The 23,132-nt window shown below is 43.5% G+C and overlaps 1 protein-coding gene across 5 annotated transcripts in view; it reads right to left on the bottom strand.

Moving 5' to 3' along the window:
* LOC139537577 (cell adhesion molecule 1-like) overlaps positions 1–23,132 on the bottom strand; it is a 526,303-nt gene that overhangs the window by 102,765 nt on the left and 400,406 nt on the right. For 4 of the 5 annotated variants that reach the window (XM_071339048.1, XM_071339049.1, XM_071339050.1 and 1 more), the window contains exons 4-6: positions 19,567–19,719; positions 13,176–13,313; positions 3,342–3,500 (exon numbers count right to left, since the gene is read on the bottom strand). In XM_071339048.1, coding sequence (XP_071195149.1) covers positions 3,342–3,500; positions 13,176–13,313; positions 19,567–19,719 — 450 coding nt within the window. The remainder of the gene's footprint in view (positions 1–3,341; positions 3,501–13,175; positions 13,314–19,566; positions 19,720–23,132) is intronic. The other variant, XM_071339052.1, reaches the window with a different exon arrangement.

Raw genomic sequence — 23,132 nt, 5'->3', positions numbered from 1 at the left:
TGAAATATTTAATTTAAATACAGCAGAATTCCATTAATTCCTATGGAGGACTGCTCCGACTGGATGGAGGACTGTGTCAATATGGCCGACCGGTGGCTTTAAAGCCTCTCAATGTCCAATACATAGCATCTGCAATCCAGGGTTTATATGGGGTGGCAGGTAGCCTAGTGGTTAGAGCGTTGGACTAGTTGGAAAGGTTGGAAAGGTTGCAAGTTCGAATCCCTGAGCTGACAAGGTAAAAATCTGCCGTTCTGCCCCTGAACAAGGCAGTTAACTCACTGTTCCTAGGCCGTCATTGAAAATAAGAATTTGTTCTTAACTGACTTGCCTAGATAAATAAAGTTATATATATATAATAGGTTGCAACCAAGGAGGTGGGCTTAGCGAAGGGTCAATTGCTGCCATATTGGGGGTCCATGTGAAATTGTGGACATGTCTAATCGTATCCGCTCTGCCTCTTCCATATGTATTCAGCGCAATGTGAAAAAAGCAATTGGATAGGCAGCCTAACCAGGCTCTGCTCAACCAATTGGATAGGCAGCCTAACCAGGCTCTGCTCAACCAATTGGATAGGCAGCCTAACCAGGCTCTGCTCAACCAATTGGATAGGCAGCCTAACCAGGCTCTGCTCAACCAATTGGAGGGGCAGCCTAACCAGGCTCTGCTCAACCAATTGGATAGGCAGCCTAACCAGGCTCTGCTCAACCAATTGGAGGGGCAGCCTAACCAGGCTCTGCTCAACCAATTGGAGGGGCAGCCTAACCAGGCTCTGCTCAACCAATTGGATAGGCAGCCTAACCAGGCTCTGCTCAACCAATTGGATAGGCAGCCTAACCAGGCTCTGCTCAACCAATTGGATAGGCAGCCTAACCAGGCTCTGCTCAACCAATTGGATAGGCAGCCTAACCAGGCTCTGCTCAACCAATTGGATAGGCAGCCTAACCAGGCTCTGCTCAACCAATTGGATAGGCAGCCTAACCAGGCTCTGCTCCACCAATTGGATAGGCAGCCTAACCAGGCTCTGCTCAACCAATTGGATAGGCAGCCTAACCAGGCTCTGCTCAACCAATTGGAGGGGCAGCCTAACCAGGCTCTGCTCAATCAATTGGAGGGGAAGCCCAAACAACCTCGAGCCCTATCTGCTACTGTCATGGGAGAGTGACTAAATGTCATGTCTAGGCAGATTTGGAAAGGTCCGATGGAGCATCCTTTTTTAATTCCTGGACGGAAGCTTTTTACAGAACGGACAAAGCTCCAAGAGTGACTACAAGCACGGCTTAGGTTAACCATGGTACAGCAACACACTATCAATGAGCCATATGTCAAGGTTTGAAAGGAAAGGCAACGTTTTGGAGAAAATATCCTTACCCTTTTGCATAGATAATGGGATCTGAAGCCTAGGTCTTCAGCCAAAAGGCCAAGTCAAGCACTTCAGGGCCTTATCCATTGTATCATAATACCACTACTGCATATTAAACATAGGGCAAATATAAAAATTGTGTATTTTAGCTCCTGATGCATAGACAGCTCAAATGCAGGCTGAAGGCCGTGGTCTGTTGTCTGAGTATGGACAAAGGCCTCTGGGATCTTTGTTCAAGGAAAAAGGGGCAAACTTGTGTGTAAAAAATTATGGATAGACTTAAAGTTAACTTCTTTGGGGTAGGGGGCAGTATTTTCACGTCCGGAGGAAAAGCGTGCCCAGAGTAAACTGCCTGCTACTCAGGCCCAGATCCTAGGATATGCATATTATTAGTATATTTGGATAGAAAACACTCAGAAGTTTCTAAAACTGTTTGAATGATGTCTGTAAGTATAACAGAACTCATATGGCAGGCAAAAACCTGAGAAGAAATCCAACCAGGAAGTGGGAAATCTGAGGTTTGTAGGTTTTCAACTCTTTGCTTATCCAAGATACAGTGGAAATGGGGTCATGTTGCACTTCCTAAGGCTCCCACTAGATGTAAACAGTCTATAGAACCTTGTTTGATGCTTCTACTGTGAAGTGGGGGCGAATGAGAGGAGATTGAGTAAGGTCTCTCCCAGAATGCCATGCGCTGACAATGCGCGTTCATGTGAGAGTTAGCTGTGTTCCATCGCATTTCTGAAGACAAAGGAATTGTCCGGTTGGAACATTATTGAAGTTTTATGTTAAAAACATCCCAAAGATTGATTCTATACATCGTTTGACATGTTTCTACAGCCTGTAACGGAACTTTTTGGACTTTTCGTCCGTACTTTCCACTGGACTTGCACGCGCGTCGGGAGTTTAGATTGTGTACTGAACGCGCGAACAACAAGGAGGAATTTGGACATAAATGATGGACATTATCGAACAAAACAAACATTTATTGTGGGATTCCTGGGAGTGCATTCTGATGAAGATCATCAAAGGTAAGTGAATATTTATAATGCTATTTCTGACTTATGTTGACTCCAACATGGCGGATATCTCTTTGGGTTGATTTGCCATCTTAGTGCCGTACTCAGATTATTGCATGGTTTGCTTTTCCTTCAAGTTTAAAAAAAATCTGACACAGCGGTTACATTAAGGAGAAGTGGATCTAAAATTCAATGTGTAACACTTGTATTTTCATCAACATTTATGATGACTATTTCTGTAAATTGATGTGGTTCTCTGCAAAATCACCGGATGTTTTGGAACTACTGAACATAACGCGCCAATTTAAACTCAGATTTTTGGATATAAATATGAACTTTACCGAACAAAACATACATGTATTGTGTAACATGAAGTCCTATGAGTGTCATCTGATGAAGATCATCAAAGGTTAGTGATTCATTTTATCTATATTTCTGTTTTTTGACTCCTCTCTTTGGCTGGAAAAATGGCTGTGTTTTTCTGTGAATTGGCACTCACCTAACATAATCGTTTGGTTTGCTTTCGTCGTAAAGCCTATTTGAAATCGGACACTGTGGCTGGATTTACAACAAGTGTATCTTTAAAATGGTGTAAAATACATGTATGTTTGAGGAATTTTAATTATGGGATTTCTGTTGTTTTGAATTTGGCGCCCTGCAGTTTCACTGGCTGTTGACGAGGTGAGACGCTACCGTCCCACATACCCTAGTGAGGTTAAGTCAACATTTGAAGAACAAAATCTAAACGATATCCCTCACTCAGTAGAATACATGTATCTCACATGTACAGCCCCTTGCCCTCCATAAGTATTTTGTATATAGTTTGCGAGGCACATTACTGTGAAAATAGACAAGATGGCATTTAATCTTATTTTCTAGGTTTGAGTCACTCAGGAAAGACATTATTAGTGGACAAAGACACTTGGAAGTATTATTTCTCTCAAGTGTTTGCCCATACTCACAATGTACCACCAGGTACGTCAGGGCTTGGAAGTCTTTGACGGCTGGGTGGTCCACGATGCACACCACGGGCACGCCGTCGTCCTCCTTAGTGACGATGAACCTCAGCTGGCTGGTCACCGTAAACATGTGGTCATATGTCTCCTCCACCTTGGATATGCCTGGGAGGGATGACAAAAACAGCCACGTTTAAAACGCTCAAGGTTCTGGGGGAGTTTCTACTAAGCCAGGAATCATCAACTAGATTCAGCCGCGGGACGATTTTTTGTTGAGGGTATGGTCGGGGGGAAATAATAAAACATGATCATTTCGCCTCCCGAGTGGCGCAGCGGTCTAAGGCATCGCAGTGCTAGAGGTGTCACTGCAGACCCGGGTTCGAATCCAGGTTGATATCTCTAGCTTAAACTGACGGATTTTGATGGCGATTTTTGTATTATGCTAATTAGATTTCCTCGGGGCCACATACATCAACTCTGGGGGTTAATAGGACTTGTTTATTTTTACGAAATATAGCTAACATTCACCTACTCTGCGTCTTACAAAGACACGGCGGTTGAAACCAAAAATCTCCAATTTGGACTCATCAGCCCAAATGACAGATTTCCACCGGTCTAATGTCCATTGCTCGTGTTTCTTGGCCCAAGTAAGTCTCTTATTATTATTGGTGTCCTTTAGTAGTGGTTTCTTTGCAGCAATTCGACCATGAAGGCCTGATTCACAGTCTCCTCTGAACAGTTGACGTTGAGATGTGTCTGTTACTTGAACCCTCTGAAGCATTTAGTTGGGCTGCAAATTCAAAGGCTGGTAATTCTAATGGACTTATCCTCTGCAGCAGAGGATAAGTCCATTAGATAACTTTCAGGGTCTTCCTTTCCTGTGGTGGTCCTCATGAGAGTCTTTTTTGCATTTTTCGACTGCACGCTTTTGTGTTTTTTTTGCGACTGCACTTGAAGAAACTTTCAGGTTTGACTGATCTTCGTGTCTTAAAGTAATAATGGACTGTTGTTTCTCTTTGCTTATTTGAGCTGTTCTTGCCATAATATGGACAAGGTATTTCACCAAATAGGGCTATCTTTTGTATACCACCCCTACCTTGTCACAACACAACTGATTGGCTCAAACTCATTAAGGAAAGAAATTCCACAAATTAACTTTTAACAAGACACACCTGTTAATTTAAATGCATTCCAGGTGACTACCTCATGAAGCTGGTTGAGAGATTGCCAAGAATGTGCAAAGCTGTCATCAATGCAAAGGGTGGCTACTTTGAAGAATCTCAAATACAAAATATATTTTGATCTGTTTAACACTTTTTTGGTTACTACATGATTCCATATGTGTTATTTCATAGTTTTGATCTCTTTACTATTATTCTACAATCTAGAAAAACCCTGAAATGAGTAGGTGTGTCCAAACTTTTGACTGGTACTGGGAAACTGGTCAGGATCGAGGCAAAGATGAACGGAGCAAAGCACAGTGAAATCCTTGATGAAAACCTGCTCCAGAGCGCTCAGGACCTCAGACTGGGTCGAAGGTTCCTCTTCCAAAAGGACAATGACCCTAAGCACACAGCCAAGACAATGCAGGAGTGGCTTCGGGACAAGTCTCTGTATGTCCTTGAGTGGCCCAGCCAGAGCACTGACTTGAACACGATCGAACATCTCTGGAGAGACCTGGAAATAGCTATGCAACGACGCTCCCCATCCAACCTGACAGAGCTTGAGAGGATCTGAAGAGAAGAATGGGAGAAACTCCGCAAATACAGGTGTGCCAAGCATTTAGCGTCATACCTAAGAAGACTCGAGGCTGTAACCGCTGCCAAAGGTGCTTCAACACTGAGTAAATGGTCTGAATACTTATGTAAATGTAATATATTTCAGTTTTTTTAAATAGTTTAAAAAAATAACCCCTTTTCTCCCCAATTTCGTGGTATCCAATTGCTAGTAATTACTATCTTGTCTCATCGCTACAACTCCCGTACGGGCTCGGGAGAGACGAAGGTGGAAAGCCATGCGTCCTCCGAAACACAACCCAACCAAACCGCACTGCTTCTTAACACAGCGCACCTCCAGCCCGGAAGCCAGCCGCTCCAATGTGTCGGTGGAAACACCGTGCACCCGGCCACCTTGGTTAGCGCGCACTGCGCCCGGCCCGCCACAGGAGTCGCTGGTGCGCGATGAGACAAGGATATCCCTACCGGCCAAACCCTCCCTAACCTGGACGACGCTAGGCCAATTATGCGTCGCCCCACGGACCTCCCGGTCGCGGCCGGCTGCGACAGAGCCTGGGCGCGAACCCAGAGTCTCTGGTGGCACAGCTAGCGCTGCGATAGACCACTGCACCAGTATTTCAGTTTTTTAATTTGTAATAAATTAGCAACATAAAAAAAAAACTGTTTTTGCTTCTATCATTATGGGGTATTGTGTCTAGATTGATGAGGGGGGAAAAAACAATACCTTTTACAATAAGGCTATAACGCAACAAAATGTGGAAAAAGTCAAGGGGTCTGAATACTTTCCGAATGCACTGTACTACCCGGCTACCTTCAGACTAGTCTTGTAAGGCTTGTGGGCATCCTAAATGTATGTGTTTGTGAGAGACTAACCTTCCATAGAGGGGTCATATTAGTGTGTAGTCCAAACTGTTCGGACACTACAGACAGAAGTTGGCAGATCAGCTGTTCTGACTTCAGATGAGACACGTGACGCTTGTGGGGGTCATGAGTCTCATCTTTCCATAGAGGGGTCATAATAGTTTGTGGGCCAAACAGTTTGGACGCTACATACGTTTTCGGGATGTCTCATGGTCTGACAAACACCGCTCTAGCTCTGCCACCTTTCACCGCAGATGCAGAAGGGCGACATTGGCGGATGCAGTGAACTGAGACACAGCCCATGCAAAAAAATCTAACATTTAAACTGACGGATTTGGATGGGGATTGTTTTATTATGCTAATTAGACTTTTGCGAGGCCGCGGATATCAACTCAAGTGCGTTAAAAGCCCACTGATATTTACAGACTTAAAAAAAAAAATATTGTTTTGTTATTTTGGGAAGTGGGTCTTTACTAAAGACTTCAGGGACCTATTGTATGGCACCCGATGAAGACCTGAGTGGTTGAAACGTTGTCTCAATTGTCACCAATAAACCACATGTAAGCACAGTTTTGCAGTGTGTAGAATTTATTTTTATTGTTTACTGAACAATATCCGGCACCTGCTCAAAGACATTGTGTGTGTGTGTATCATGTTTTAGGGAAGAAAACCAGCCATGTTTCAACACAAGACCGTAGGAACCTATTGTAAAGCAGCATCTTTAGACCGCAAGTCATTCATGTAACTGGCCTGTACATAAAATGGTCTTTGGTACTTTTCGTGGAATTGAGTACACCTGAAATATAAATAACTGAAAACCAATAAGCTCCTATGAAAAGCTGCTGTTGTGTAACTATGTGTTCCCACATTGAATTGGGAGTGGAATACGTTTATTTTGTAACGAAATTGTAACAAAGGGCTACTGTTGCGCTCAAGGCTACGGGGGAAGAGTAGTAGTAACTCAGCATAAGGGAGAGAGGCGGCCATTGTGCGTCTCTGAATGGAGTGGCTCTGTGAGTGACCTTATACAGTACAAGTAGGGGAGAGTGAACGGAACGTCCTAGAAAATGGTCAATGGTAGGTGAATCAGCTGGAAATTGCTCGCTGTCAAGGGCTGTTGTACTCGTGAGTCACTCAATGGCTGCTGGGGTAGTTGTTGATGGGACAGTTTATTTGTGTTTTATGAAGGGATTTTGATCCAAAGTAACCCCTGCCAACAGTACACAGCAAGGTGTGAAGTAAGCCTCGTTCTGATGAGTAACTGGGGTGTTACTACACAATACAGACAACACACTCTTCACACGCTGAATAGGCCAACTTTCTTTCCCCATTGTCCCATTTTGTAATAATATTTGGTATCAAGAATGTCATGTAAATAAAGCGAATAGAATTTCATTGGATTGAGACAGGGAGGTTGTTCAGGGAGAAAGAGCGGGAGAGGGAGAGAGAAAGAACAAGGGGAGGGGAGGAGAGAGGTAGAAGGGAGGAGAAAGGGAGAGGGAGAGGGGGGTGAGGGATAATGCACCTGACAGAGGATTTATTTTCATATACAGTGCCTTCAAAAAGTATTCACACATGTTACAAAAAACATAATTTAGAATTTTTGTCACTGGCCTACACACAATACTCCATAATGTAGTGGAATTATGTTTTTTGATTTAAAAAAATAAGAATTAAATGTCTCGAGTCAATAAGTATTCAACCCCTTTGTTATGACAAGCCTACATGAGATCAGGAGTAAAACTTTGCTTAACAAGTCACATATTAAGTTGCATGGACTCACTGTGTTTGCAATAATAGTGTATAACATTCTTTTTGAATGACTACCGCATCTCTGTACCCTACACATACAGTTATCTGTAAGGTCCCTCAGTCGAGCATTGAATTTCAAACACAGATTCAACCAAAGACCAGGGAGATTTTCCAATGCCACGCAAAGAAGGGCACCTATTGGTAGATGGGCAAAAAAAAAAAAAAAAAAAGATATTGAATATCCTTTTGAGCATGGTGAAGTTATTAATTACACTTTAGATAGTGTGTCAATACACCCAGTCACTACAAAAATAAAGGCGTCCTTCCTAACTCAGTCGCCGGAGAGGAAGGAAACCACTCAGGGATTTCACCATGAGGCCAATGGTTACTTTAAAACAGTTACAGAGTTTAATGGCTGTGATAGGAGAAAATTAACGATGGATCAACAACATGGTAGTTACTCCACAATACTAACCTAATTGACAGTGAAAATAAGGAAGCCTGTACAGCAGTCACCAACCAGTCAATCGCGATCAACTGGTTGATCTCCAAGGCATTCCTAGTCGATCAACAAACATTTCTGCAAATAGCCTTGCGTTCCTATTATTATTTAATTTTTTCCCTCACTGTTGGCGGTAGGTGCATTTGATTCAGCAACCCTAGCGCCGGGAAGGCAAAGTGTTCCCATTTTTTAACAATTTCATGTGTCTGAAGGTAGAACTCAACCTACCCGGCAGGCCCAGAGAGCAAATCAAGTGCACCTTTAGGCTTACCACTGGCCAATCAGATAGCTCAGATGACCGTGTCTGCACAGTTTCCTTGAGCCATAGATTGTAAAAAGACGCTGAGCAAAGTTGATACTGTGAGATTTCAAAACATTTAAAACCATGACTAGAGAGATTTGATGAATACAGTAGAGTTGCTGTTTTTATGAGTAAGCTCATGTTTAAGTTGATATTCAGCACTGTCAACACTAAGCCATAAAATGTGTGTCCTCCCTACTTACACTTACACTACAACCAGCACTGCAGCTGCATTGAAGGAGTACAGCAAAGTGTTTCGATAAGCTTGCGTTCTTATTATTAGAGTATTGTGTCTTTTTAATATCTGGGAATATTTCACTATCTCTGGTCATAGGAGTAGCAACATCATTTGGTGCATGAGGCAGAAATAATGCAGTGCGACTTGAGTTTCGCCATCAGCTGGAAGACTGTGTCCCCGTTTCTCATTGGAGGGAGGGAGAGAGGAGGGACGCTGAGTGGGGTTAGAGGCAGCCTCACAGCTGCTCCCTCCCTCCCTCAGACTGACCATCAGATGCAGGCCATCAGTCCAGTAAAAAAACTATTATGCTCACTCAGCTATGAGTCAAGTAATACAACAAATTATATATCACCAGTGTGATCATATACCACATTAAAAAATATATAATTTCAAAATGGTGTGAGAAGAACAACATTGGCAGGGCAATTCAGGCATAGAAATATGCAATGAAATGTATTGGTCCTATAGCCTACTGCACAAACCTCATTGCTATAGAACTGTTTTTAATTGGAAAATGTTGCATAGGCTTACCTTTAAGTCCTGCTTAAGAAAAACTCAGAAAGTGATCTTGATTAAAAAAAGGTTGGTGACCACTGCTGCACAGAATACAAATATTATAAAATATGCATCCTGTTTGCAACAAAGTAATACTGAGTACCACGCTCCATATTTTCAAACATAGTAGTGGCTGCATCATGTTACAGCCATGCTTGTCAAGGACTGGGGAGTTTTTCAGGATAAAAAAGAAATGGAATGGAGCTACACACAGGCAAAATCCTAGAGGAAAACCTGGTTCAGTCTGCGTTTCACCAGACACTGTGAGATGAATTCACCTTTCATCAGGACAACAACCTAAAACACATGGCCAAATGTACACTGGAGTTGTCACCAAGAAGATAGTGAATGTTCCTGAGTGGTCAAGTTACAGTTTTGACTTAAATCTGCTTGAAAATCTAGTGCAAGACCTGAAAATGGTTGTCTAGCAATGATCAACAACCAATTTGACAGAGCTTGAAGAATCTTTTAAAGAATAATGGGCAAATGTTGCACAATCCAGGTGTGGAAAGCTCTTAGAGACTTACCCAGAAAGACTCACAGCTGTAGTCACTGTCAATGGTAATTCTAACAGATATTGTCACGGGGGTTGAATACTTATCTAATCAAGATACTGTATAATAATGTTTTTTTTTTTTTTTTTTTTTTTTACAAATGTTCACATTTGTCTTCCACTTTGACATTACAGATTATTTTGTGTAGATCGTTGACAAAAAAATGACAAATAAATGTTAATCCCACTTTGTAACATCAAAATGTGGAAAAAGGCAAGGGGTGTAAATACTTTCTGAAAGCACTGTAGCTTTGTATTATGAGGATGAAATGGCGAACTGCCTTTGTGTGCTGTTGTTCCTCAGCTACAGGTATCTGATGGATATTGAGTTGCCACTTCACATCCTGCTCCATCACCGCAGAGACAGCTGTCTCCGAGGCTGATGGGAAAACGAGTCTTTGTGACAAACAGGTGTGTTACCCCATTTGACAAGCCAAGCGCTGTAGAAACTAATTTGAAACCGTAAAAAAAACAAATAGCAACGTGGAGATGGATCAGCGAGGTGTCATGCTTTTTAACTAACTGACAGCGTTTTAAAGAACCAGCTGAGTTAGACCTGAGAAATAAGCTAAGGTGAACGTCTGACCAATGATAAAGTGAACAATTTACTACCAGGGGGAAAGGATTTAATTTGATTATCCATACATTTTATTTTATTATTACAGCACAGTAGATAATTACCAACATGTTGAATATCACTGCACTGTCAACATTATGCAATAACAAACGTGTTGGGCACTTGCTCAATGGAAGAGAGATATGCAAATACCTTTGAATTGGATGATGCGTACTGAATCTTATTTACTTATGAAGATATCATCTTCCCACGGTGATAGCATCTCCGTTTGATAGCCGCAGTCTCAGATGTGGCGCTCGATATTACTCCAACATTATTTTTTGGAGTGCTAGCGAACATATTCATGTAAATGAAAAGCTAATTGCTTTTGTAGTCGAATAGTGAAGCTCGGGGTTCAAAATCAAAGCAGGGAGAGTTGATGCACTGTTAATGACTGCACTTAGCTATTCCTTCAGATGCAGAGCCATTAACAGTCCCCTCTATTTTACATTTGAAAATAATCGTTAATTGTAATTTCAGCACCATTTAAGAGCATGGGGGCCTGCTTTTGGGGAGAGTGGACTCGGATGCATCAAAGTGCCTTAGACATTCCTTGACTACTTGCCCTTAGCAAGTTCAAATATTATTTTATAAATTTGCCAGTCATTCTGGCAGAGTAATTGAAATCACCCCGGTAATTTTCTTTAGAAGACTTAAGGCTAATGGCAGTGCTCGGCCCCGTCCGTCACTGCCCCCCCCAGTCTCTCTCCCTCTCATCTCGTCTTGAACAGACAGAATAACCTGTGCTGCTGGAACTCCCATTGTTCCTTGACTTTCATTTCACTCGTACGCTTAAGTGCTGGAGATATCTGTGAAAGACAGGATATAAAAGAGGGGGAAATATTAACCACAACACAAAACTAGCAGGATAAGAGAGGACAATAAAGCGGCAGAGTGGGGGAAGGGTGAGGGGAGAAAGAGAGAGGGGGGAGAGAGAGAGACACAGAGAGGGCAAGAGAAGGGATATAATGACAGTAGGATAACTGGGGCTTTGCTTTCGGGTGCCGAAATCTTGGTTTACATTCGCGAGTGAGCAGGACGGGTGTGTAACCTTTAAATGATATTTAAAACATGCCCGATTATCCATTAAGGTAATTAGGTTTAATTAGAAATAGATCTGCAAGGCGAGAAGCCGGCCGACACCGAAAGCAATTTGGAGCAGCCGGCGAGTGGCGTGGACTGCGGTGACGCGCTCTTTCCCTTTTGTAACCTCTCACAATTCGTCATTCCATGATTCCTCACATCGTATCTCCTTGCCTCCTTCTGAACCGTATTAGAGGTCCAAGGTCCCTCCCCTCAGAGGAGGCAGGGAGAGAGGATGCAAAGAAACCAGGAAATATGGCTTGACAAAGAGCCCCTGTCTCTTTTGTCCTCACGTTTCCTGCTTCTCAACCTCCACATTCTGTCCATTCAGTCAGTCAGTCAAACTCCCACTGAACAATGCGGCGTGCCATATTTATCACGTTGATGTGGCAATTAACGGGGAAAACATGGACTCCACTCCACTCCACATCGTTCAAGATGACGCAATACTACTTTCAGAGGTGGTTGGCAATAGAAATCCCTCTTAATTACCAAATGAATAGGCCACATTACAATACAAATAGGCAATGGACAAAACGTTTTACACGGCTAGCAGTTAAGCTCAGATCTGTGAACTCACCCTCTGTTTGTTGTCAAGTAACTTTTCTTGTCAACACAGAGCGTAAGGAAGGATATCATCCACACATCTAGGCCTAGCCAGTGCTATTCAACAACACTGTAGTAGTTACGCTAATGCAGGGAAGGGGCAGTGAAGTGCCGCAGTGTGTGAAGGCTTTTGTTCCTGCACGGGACTAAAACACCAAATTCACCTAAACCTGGTCTATATTAATTAACGACCACAATTAGTTGATTATGTGAAACAGGTGTGTTAGCGCTGGGCTGGAACTTAAGCCTGCACACACTGCGCACAGTTATCCAGGACCAGAGTCAGCCTACCCTCTTCTGGGTAAAAGTGTTTATTGAGTAGATGAAACCAAGGCCTTGACTCCACATTAGGGCTGTGCACCATTCGTGGTTGGTATGAGGTTGTGGTTATGACGTGAGTGACGGGCTTTGGGCTCTGCTGAGTAAGAGCTGGAACAGCCCGGGGTCATTCCATTGGCCCAATCTATGGGCCCCCTAATCGTCCAGCTCCCTTTGAAGAGAGGCTTGAAAGCTGTCACTCTGCCAAAAGGCTAGGTGACCACTGAGCCAGCCCATCACTCTAATGGAAGTCATTCAGAGCCATGGGAGTGACCTAATTAGGCTGAGGTGTCGTTGACGTGGGGCTAATTATAAAGAGACGAGTGAAGGAAGGAAGAAGAAAGTTAGAAAGAGAGTGTAGAGGCACCAAGAGATGGGTTAAAGAAAACATCTATGAAGATGATGTGAGGTGTTTTATTATTGAATAAAGCTATGGTCATGAATGTATGACTAAATCATTGGGTAGACTCGTAGGGAATGGAACATTTGTAGGGAATGGAAAATTATGCATGAACATTAATAGACAACTCTACAATTCATACAGAGTAATTCCCTACAATTACCTTAACCCTCGGCCTTTTTATCGCTCTTCATCTGAAAAATCTTGTTTTAAAGAATATTCAGTCTTTTAGTCAGAGTCCAACTGAGTTATAATAGAGAGCTAAAGTGTTTTGGACGTGACTGGGTTGACGTGACGGTGTTGATGGGTGTTAACCTACCTTGGAGCTCTTTGTCTCCCTTCATCCATCTGATTGTGGCGGCGGGCTTGCTGCCCATAGCGGTGCAGGTCATCTCTGTCTCGTTGCCCTCAATCACCTGCCCCTCCCGGGACTCGATGATTGGGTTGCCTGGAGGGACTGGTAGGGGGGACAAATAGACACCGTGTTTAGGGAATGTGGGGCATAAATCACCCTAACAACCAATTGTACTGTATCTGTGAGAGGTTTATGGAAATACTTTGAAATAAATTAAATTGACTACAGTACAGTCATTTTCTTCTAAACAAAAACAACGTCAGAATGTGCGCAGAGAAGAAAGTTATATTTAAGTGCGCGTTTCTCAAGTCAGAATCGGCCACTATCAGCTTTGGCGAAAGGCCTTACACTTAAAAAATGTTTTATCATCCACTTTATAATAAAGCCCATACAATGATTATATGCAGTACACTTCAGATGTTTTAGGATGCTTTTCCAACCTTCTCTCAACTAGACTCTTCCCATAAATGTGCGAGCTGAGACCACTCATCGATTTTGAATTACATAATTCCAGCTCTCGCTTGCTACCTACTGCCACTCAAAACAGCTTGATGCCATTTGCGCTGATCTACTCCTGCCTTGGCCCAGACACGCAGATTCATGCCTGTGCCAGTCTCTCCATCTCCTCCGTGTGAAAATTTCCAAATCACAAACACTCCCCACATCCCGCTGTCAAACTTCATTGCCAAAACGGCATCATTATGTCTAAGTACTTACTCTTGCTTCAAGCACGCTCTGTATGTCGTAACGTCTAATACACACACAATGTAATTTCCCCTAAATCCTGCTAGGATGCACAATGGAAAACTGGCTGGGCACTGGGTATTGATTGGCGTGAATCTTGTGTTTCGGCATTGACGTCAAATACGGCTATGCGCTAAGGACAATGTTCTTCGACTTGGATTGTTTTGATGTCAGGTCCTGTATGTATGCTTAAAAAACGAAGTGCAAGGTCAGGGTTCTAAATTAACCTCTTGACGCTAGGGGTAAGTCCAGATCGTAGAATATGCATATCATTTACAGATTAGGATAGAAAACACTCCAAAGTTTCCAGAACTGTCAAAATATTGTCTGTGAGTATAACAAAACTGATTCTGCAGGCGAAAACCTGAGAAAATCTAACCCGGAAGTGCTTTTTTTAAAATTTGTATTTTTTTCATCTGTGTTTCCTGGCCCATCTTTCTTCCATTTAAAGGGGTATCAACCAGATTCCTTTTCCAATGGCTTCCTCAGGCTGTGACCAGGCTTTATACATAGTTTCAGGCTTTTATTTTGAAAAATAATAATATAACACGTTTTGTTGTGTTACAAGGTGGGATTAAAATGTATTTATTTGTATTTTTTTTGTTAACGATTTACACAAAATACTCTAATGTCAAAGTGGAAGAAACATTGTAACATTTGTAAAAAATTTCAGAAAAATAAAGCAAATATATCTTGATTACATACGTATACAACCCCCTGAGTCAATACACGTTAGAATCACCTTTGGCAGCGATTAAAGCTGTGAGTCTTTCTGGATAAGTCTCTAAGAGCTTTGCAAACCTGGATTGTACAATATTTGCACATTATTCTTTTCAAAATTATTTTATCTCTGACAAGTTGGTTGTAGATCATTACTAGACAGCCATTTTCAAGTGTTGCCATAGATTTTCTAATAGATTTAAGTTAAAACTGTAACTAGGCCACTCAGGAATATTCTGTCGTTTTGGTAAGCAACTCCAGTGTATATCTGGCATTCTGTTTTAGGTTATTGTCCTGCTGAAAGGTGAACTGATCTCCCAGTGTCTGCTGGAAAGCAGACTGAACCAGGTTCTCCTCTAGGATTTTGCCTGTGCTTAGCTCCATTACGTTTAATTTTTATCCTGAAAAACTCCCCAGTCCTTAACAATTACAAGCATACCCATAACATGATGCAGCCACCACTATTTTTGAAAATATGGAGAGTGGTACTCAGTGATGTGTTTGGCCCAAACATAACGCTTTGTATTCAGGACATCATTTTTTTTGTAATTTTACTTTAGTACATTATCGCAAACAGGATGCATGTTTTTGAATATTTTTATTATGTACAGACGTCCTTCTTTTCACTCTGTCATTTAGGTTAGTACTGTGGAGTAACTATAATGTTGTTGATCCATCCTCAGTTCTCCTATCACAGCCATTAAACTCTGTAATTGTTTTAAAGTCACCATTGGCCTCATGGTGAAATCCCTGAGCGGTTTCCTTCCTCTCCATCAAATGAGTTAGGAAGGATGCCTGGATCTTTGTAGTGACTAGGTGTATTGACACACTATCCAAAGTGTAATTAATAACTTCATCATGCTCAAAAGGATATTCAATGTCAGCTTTTTTTTTCTTTTCCCCATCTACCAATATGTGCCCTTCTTTGAGTTCCATTGGAAAACCTCCCTGGTCTTTGTGGTTGAATCTGTGTTTGCAATTCACTGCTCGACTGAGGGACGTTACAGATAATTGTATGTGTAGGGTACAGAGGTGAGGTAGTCATGTTAAACACTATTATCTTCCACAGTGTTGAAGTCCATGCAACTTTTACTCCTGAACTTATTTAGGCTTGCTATAACAAAGGGGTTGAATATTTATTGACTCAACACATTTCAGCTTTTAATTTGTAATTCATTCCTAAAAACATAATTCCACTTGGGCATTATGGGGTATTGCGTGTAGGACAGTGACACAAAATCTAAATTTAATCAATTTTAAATTCAGGCTGTAACACACAACAAAACAGTCAAGGGATGTGAATACTTTGAAGTAAGTAGACAGTAAGTAGACTATATGTATTTTAGCTACGTCTGAAGCACATTTTGTGCCCTAGAAACACATTTTTAACCCTGTAAATACATTGGTTTATTATAAAAAGCTAAGATGTTGTTACAAATACCTGTCATTGAAATTACAAAGTCATTTGTGGAACATTAGGTTTCCACATTGTGTAAAAGCACAATATTGAGATGCATTACATCAAAAATTGTACACTGTCTCTTTAAGAACATCAAGTTCGTTAGTGATAACATGCAACAGATCAGTCATTTGGAAGATCTCAATTGCATACTCCTCACATCCCCTCTCCTCGTCTCCTTCTCAAAACACATTGGATGAGAGAGCCAGATGTCCCTTCCCTCTGACCTTCTTCTCCAATGGGTTTTGAAAAGAAGAGGAGATAGGATGCGAGGAGTATGCAATTGAGAGCTTTTCATTCATTTATTGCTGTGATTATTGATCTCCCGAAGAAGCGATCACTTTTCCTTTCTTTCTGTGCCCCCAAATGTTAGGATACAGAACAGGGCTCCGGGCAGCCGAGCGGAAATGGAGGAAAACTCGCCTCCCTGCGGACCTGGCATCCTTTCACTCCCTCCTCTCTACATTCTCCTCTTCTGTCTCTGCTGCTAAAGCCACTTTCTACCACTCTAAATTCCAAGCATCTGCCTCTAACCCTAGGAAGCTCTTTGCCACCTTCTCCTCCCTCCTGAATCCTCCTCCCCCCTCCTCCCTCTCTGCGGATGACTTCGTCAACCATTTTGAAAAGAAGGTCGACGACATCCGATCCTCGTTTGCTAAGTCAAACGACACCGCTGGTTCTGCTCACACTGCCCTACCCTGTGCTTTGACCTCTTTCTCCCCTCTCTCTCCAGATGAAATCTCGCGTCTTGTGACGGCCGGCCGCCCAACAACCTGCCCGCTTGACCCTATCCCCTCCTCTCTTCTCCAGACCATTTCCGGAGACCTTCTCCCTTACCTCACCTCGCTCATCAACTCATCCTTGACCGCTGGCTACGTCCCTTCCGTCTTCAAGAGAGCGAGAGTCGCACCCCTTCTGAAAAAACCTACACTCGATCCCTCCGATGTCAACAACTACAGACCAGTATCCCTTCTTTCTTTTCTCTCCAAAACTCTTGAACGTGCCGTCCTTGGCCAGCTCTCCTGCTATCTCTCTCAGAATGACCTTCTTGATCCAAATCAGTCAGGTTTCAAGACTAGTCATTCAACTGAGACTGCTCTTCTCTGTGTCACGGAGGCGCTCCGCACTGCTAAAGCTAACTCGCTCTCCTCTGCTCTCATCCTTCTAGACCTATCGGCTGCCTTTGATACTGTGAACCATCAGATCCTCCTCTCCACCCTCTCCGAGCTGGGCATCTCCGGCGCGGCCCACGCTTGGATTGCGTCCTACCTGACAGGTCGCTCCTACCAGGTGGCGTGGCGAGAATCTGTCTCCGCACCACGTGCTCTCACCACTGGTGTCCCCCAGGGCTCTGTTCTAGGCCCTCTCCTATTCTCGCTATACACCAAGTCACTTGGCTCTGTCATATCCTCACATGGCCTCTCCTATCATTGCTATGCAGACGACACACAATTAATCTTCTCCTTTCCCCCCTCTGATAACCAGGTGGTGAATCGCATCTCTGCATGTCTGGCAGACATATCAGTGTGGATGACGGATCACCACCTCAAGCTGAACCTCGGCAAGACGGAGCTGCTCTTCCTCCCGGGGAAGGACTGCCCGTTCCATGATCTCGCCATCACGGTTGACAACTCCATTGTGTCCTCCTCCCAGAGCGCTAAGAACCTTGGCGTGATCCTGGACAACACCCTGTCGTTCTCAACTCACATCAAGGCGGTGACCCGTTCCTGTAGGTTCATGCTCTACAACATTCGCAGAGTACGACCCTGCCTCACACAGGAAGCGGCGCAGGTCCTAATCCAGGCACTTGTCATCTCCCGTCTGGATTACTGCAACTCGCTGTTGGCTGGGCTCCCTGCCTGTGCCATTAAACCCCTACAACTCATCCAGAACGCCGCAGCCCGTCTGGTGTTCAACCTTCCCAAGTTCTCTCACGTCACCCCGCTCCTCCGCTCTCTCCACTGGCTTCCAGTTGAAGCTCGCATCCGCTACAAGACCATGGTGCTTGCCTACGGAGCTGTGAGGGGAACGGCACCTCCGTACCTTCAGGCTCTGATCAGGCCCTACACCCAAACAAGGGCACTGCGTTCATCCACCTCTGGCCTGCTCGCCTCCCTACCTCTGAGGAAGTACAGTTCCCGCTCAGCCCAGTCAAAACTGTTCGCTGCTCTGGCACCCCAATGGTGGAACAAACTCCCTCACGACGCCAGGTCAGCGGAGTCAATCACCACCTTCCGGAGACACCTGAAACCCCACCTCTTTAAGGAATACCTAGGATAGGATAAAGTAATCCTCCTAACCCCCCCCTCCCCCTTAAAAGAGTTAGATGCACTATTGTAAAGTGGTTGTTCCACTGGATATCATAAGGTGAATGCACCAATTTGTAAGTCGCTCTGGATAAGAGCGTCTGCTAAATGACTTAAATGTAAATGTAATACAGCCTATAAGTAAAGTTACTAGGTTGTTAGCTAGCTAGCTAATAAGGTACATGACTGAACAAGGTTTAAACAAAAAGGCCCGTGAGTAGTTTTAGAATGGCACGCGACATGGTCTATGAATGTAAAATGCGGCTTGCCAATTCACCACAGGAAGAAGAAAAAGTTGCACCGGTTATATGGGTCATATCATTTGAACCGTTTGGTCTACAAACAAGCCGTATTCACTGTAGTAATGGTACAATCATTACAATGGAAAACAATTGTAGGCACACAGGTCGCACAGCTAAATATTTAGGAACATATATATGACCAAAATGGTCGCACTTTAGAGCCCTGTGCGAGGTTATGACATTTAAAGTGACGTTGAGGACCAGATTTAAAACATATTTAGATTTCAGTGAAATGGCATAATCCCTAAAAGTGAGAGAGACTTTCAGTCTTCACGTCACTTTTACTCCCGTTACATTTTTATCAAGGATAATATTATAATTCAATTCATGCTTTGCACTGTGGCTCTACACCTTGGTGAATGTTTATTATTTCATAGTAAGTTTGTCTCTGAGTGCAAAAGTGAGTTAGATACAGCTATGGTATCAACCACTCCATCGGTCAATGACGTGCCAGTGATAGCTGTGTGTGTGTTAGTGATGTGTGGGTCAGCCGTTTGTTCACCCGCACCCACCCGCAAACCTAAATGTAGCATATAGATATGAATTGCACAAGACTGATACATTTATGGAATTTTAATACATTGTTTTCTCTTTATTCAATCCGCCTGCCCTTCATCCAAACAATATTTCTAGACCCTAAACCCACCCGTACCGTGGATATAACCTCAGGAAATGCGGGTTATGGGTAAACTCGTGTATCACTAGTGTGTGTGTGTGTGTGTGTGTGTTTTCAATCATACTCTCATAATGAATGTCAACGTAGACGGTTTAAGACATTTTGCCCCTCAACAAACATTGTGTGTGGTGTGTGTGTGTAGTCATACTCAGCACAGTGATGTCTGCATAGGCCTCCTGTGGGGGGTCCGTGTAGAGCTGGCACACGTATCTCCCCTCATCCGACAGGCTCACATTGGATAGAGACACCCGCAGCTCATTGTCCGAGAAGTTGACCAGCTGGAAACGAGCATCTTTCAGGGCTGGGGATCAAAGAAAGAGAGATGGGGAGAGAAAGAGTAAGGGAGATAAGGGCAGGGGGGGTCAAAAGAGGGTACCATTGTCATTGTCCATGCATTGACTCTGGCAGTGTTTCCCAACTCCAGTCATTGAGTACCCCCAACAGTACACATTTTTGTTGTAGTCCCTCACAAACTCACCTGATTCAACTCATTGAGCGCTTGATGATTAATTGACAAGTTGAGTCAGGTGTGCTTGTCCAGAGCTACAACAAAAAAGTACTCGAGGACTGGAGAAACACTGGACTAATGATTGTTGACCGACTCTGTGAGAGGATTCATGTGTATATTTGAGTTTAGTTCCAGGAGTTAGATTATGAGTTAAAGTCTACAGACATGTGTAGGGATCGATTGAAGCTCAATGTAAAATTCAAATCTCCTTACCAATATATAAACTCAGCAAAAAAAGAAACATCCTCTCACTGTCAACTGCGTTTATTTTCAGCAAACTTAACATGTGTAAATATTTGTATGAACATAACAAGAATCAATAACTGAGACATAAACTGTTCCACAGACATGTGACTAACAGAAATGGAATAATGTGTCCCTGAACAAAGGGGGGGTCAAAATCAAAAGTAACAGTAACAGTCAGTATCTGGTGTGGCCACCAGCTGCATTAAGTACTGCAGTGCATCTCCTCCTCATGGACTGCACCAGATTTGCCAGTTCTTGCTGTGAGATGTTACCCCACTCTTCCACCAAGGCACCTGCAAGTTCCCAGACATTTCTGGGGGGAATGGCCCTAGCCCTAGCCCTCACCCTCCGATCCAACAGGTCCCAGACGTGCTCAATGGGATTGAGATCTGGGATCTTCGCTGGCCACGGCAGAACACTGACATTCCTGTCTTACAGGAAATCACGCACAGAACGAGCAGTATGGCTGGTGGCATTGTCATGCTGGAGGGTCATGTCAGCATGAGCCTGCATGAGGGAGGAGGATGTCTTCCCTGTAACGCACAGCGTTGAGATTGCCTGCAATGACAACAAGCTCAGTCCGATGATGCTGTGTTACGCACGCCTCTGTGAAGAGGGAACGCAACACCCTGCTACAACTCAACTCCCCGTGTAGTGAAAGAGGTATGGACTGTAGGTGCGAGTAAGGATGACAAAAAGGCAGAATGTGGTACCGTTTACAAGGACTTTATTCCTTTACACGGTAATATGGGGAAAAGGGGCTGGACCCTACTTACCTAAGTTAGCACCACCTGGTGCACTAACCAAAATACAGGGGGTGGTTCGCCCAGGTCTTACCTAGTGTGCCTAGACAGTGAATATACTACGGGTATATGTATGCCCACGGGCCTCTTGCCTAAGCACTCCCTAGGTCCCTTCCCCCCTTGGAACAAATGAAACAGAATATCAAACAATTACTCAAACAAACTAAGAAACCAAGGACATCAAATAAGCTCTATCTGATAATGCAACAAACTAACACAGTACATACCAAATCGCTTTCTGATAAACAACCAACACTATATAACCCTCAGCTCCCTGAAAAACAACCAACACAGTTCTCAGCAATTGAATTCCCTATATCACAATCAAATTATCTCTGAATTCCCTCTCTCTGCAATGATCTAAGCCTGCCTATGATCTCTCAGCAAAAATCTCTATCACAATCAATCTTTCTGCAATCTCCTCAGCCTGCAATGATCTAAGCCTGCCTATGATCTCTCTCAGCAAAAATCTCTACCACAATCAATCTTTCTGCAATCGCCTCAGCCTGCAATGATCTAAGCCTGCCTATGATCTCTCTCTTCTGAACAACAGAACATTGGCTTTTATAGCTTCAGAAGACATTGGTAATTAGAGACAGCTGCGTCTTGACGAGGGGGCGGGGTCAGCTCTCCAATCATCAATTGGGGCCGACCAATCAGCTGCTTGGGGAGAATTTCAGGAAGCCATCTCCTGAAACACACACACTCAAATACAAACTACAACACAGAAACTGGGGAACGTCACATGCTGTGACACACCGCCCCAGACCATGACAGACCCTCCACCTCCAAATCGATCCTGCTCCAGAGTACAGGCCTTGGTGTAACGCTCATTCCTTCGACGATAAACGCGAATCCGACCATCACCCCTGGTGAGACAAAACCGCGACTCGTCAGTGAAGATTACTTTTTGCCAGTCCTGTCTGATCCAGCGACGGTGGGTTTGTGCACATAGGCGACGTTGTTGAGGACCTGCCTTACAACAGGCCTACAAGCCCTCACTCCAGCCTCTCTCAGCCTATTACGGACAGTCTGAGCACTGATGGAGAGATTGTGCGTTCCTGGTGTAACTCGGGCAGTTGTTGTTGCCATCCTGTACCTGTCCCGCAGGTGTGAAGTTCAGATGTACCGATCCTGTGCAGGTGTTGTTACACGTGGTCTGCCACTGAGACGACAATCAGCTGTCCGTCCTGTCTCCCTGTAGCGCTGTCTTAGGCGTCTCACAGTACGCACATTGCAATTTATTGCCCTGGCCACATCTGCAGTCCTGATGCCTCCTTGGAGCATGTCTAAGGCACGTTCACACAGATGAGCAGGGGCACTGGGCATCTTTCTTTTGGTGTTTTTCAGAGTCAGTAGAAAGGCCTCTATAGTGTCCTAAGTTTTCATAACTGTGACCTTAATTGCCTACCGTCTGTTGTGTCTTAACGACCGTTTCACAGGTGCATGTTCATTAATTGTTTATGGTTCATTGAACTAGCATGGGAAACAGTGTTTAAACCCTTTACAATGAAGATCTGTGAAGATATTTGGATTTTTACGAATTATCTTTGAAAGACAGGGTCCTGAAAAAGGGATGTTTCTTTTTTTGTGACTCGTTTCAGGAAACTAGGCGTATGTCGCACGTCACTACTTCACAGGAGAGCGATTTCAACGTAATCTTTTGTTTTTAATCAAAATAAGTTTTTGGCAGAAACTCCTTCTGGAAAAAGTGAACTTTCATGTGTCTTAATATCAAAATTGTATGCCATTTGTAAATGTGAATAAAATTGTTCAATTACGAGCCTAGTTGGTTCAGCCACAGAAAGAGTCAGCAACCTTCCCTCTAGCTATGATTGGCTGAGATAATGAGTGGGCTGGACATGCCGAGAGATGAGTTTGGATTGGTCTGCCATGTAGCCCGCTTCTTTATATTTGAGCTGGTGAGTATGTGTAGGTAATCCTGTCTAACACGGCTTTAAAAATATATATATCACGTAGTAGAACTGCATAAATGTTGTTCTCCACTTTCTGGGGGACCGAGTTTTGAAATAAGTGGAATTAGAGTAAGATAGCTGAGGAGATGGAGAAAACACCTGTCACCGGATTACATCTTCAAACTAAGGGCAACCATGGCATCCGTGACAGAGGGAGAAGCGTCCATCCATGTATACGGGT

This window comes from Salvelinus alpinus, chromosome 13 (assembly GCF_045679555.1).
Source record: "Salvelinus alpinus chromosome 13, SLU_Salpinus.1, whole genome shotgun sequence".
In the NCBI taxonomy this organism is placed as follows: Eukaryota; Metazoa; Chordata; class Actinopteri; order Salmoniformes; family Salmonidae; genus Salvelinus; species Salvelinus alpinus.
The sequence above is the reverse complement of the archived record's forward strand: the minus strand, read 5'-3'. Positions and strand labels throughout refer to the sequence as shown.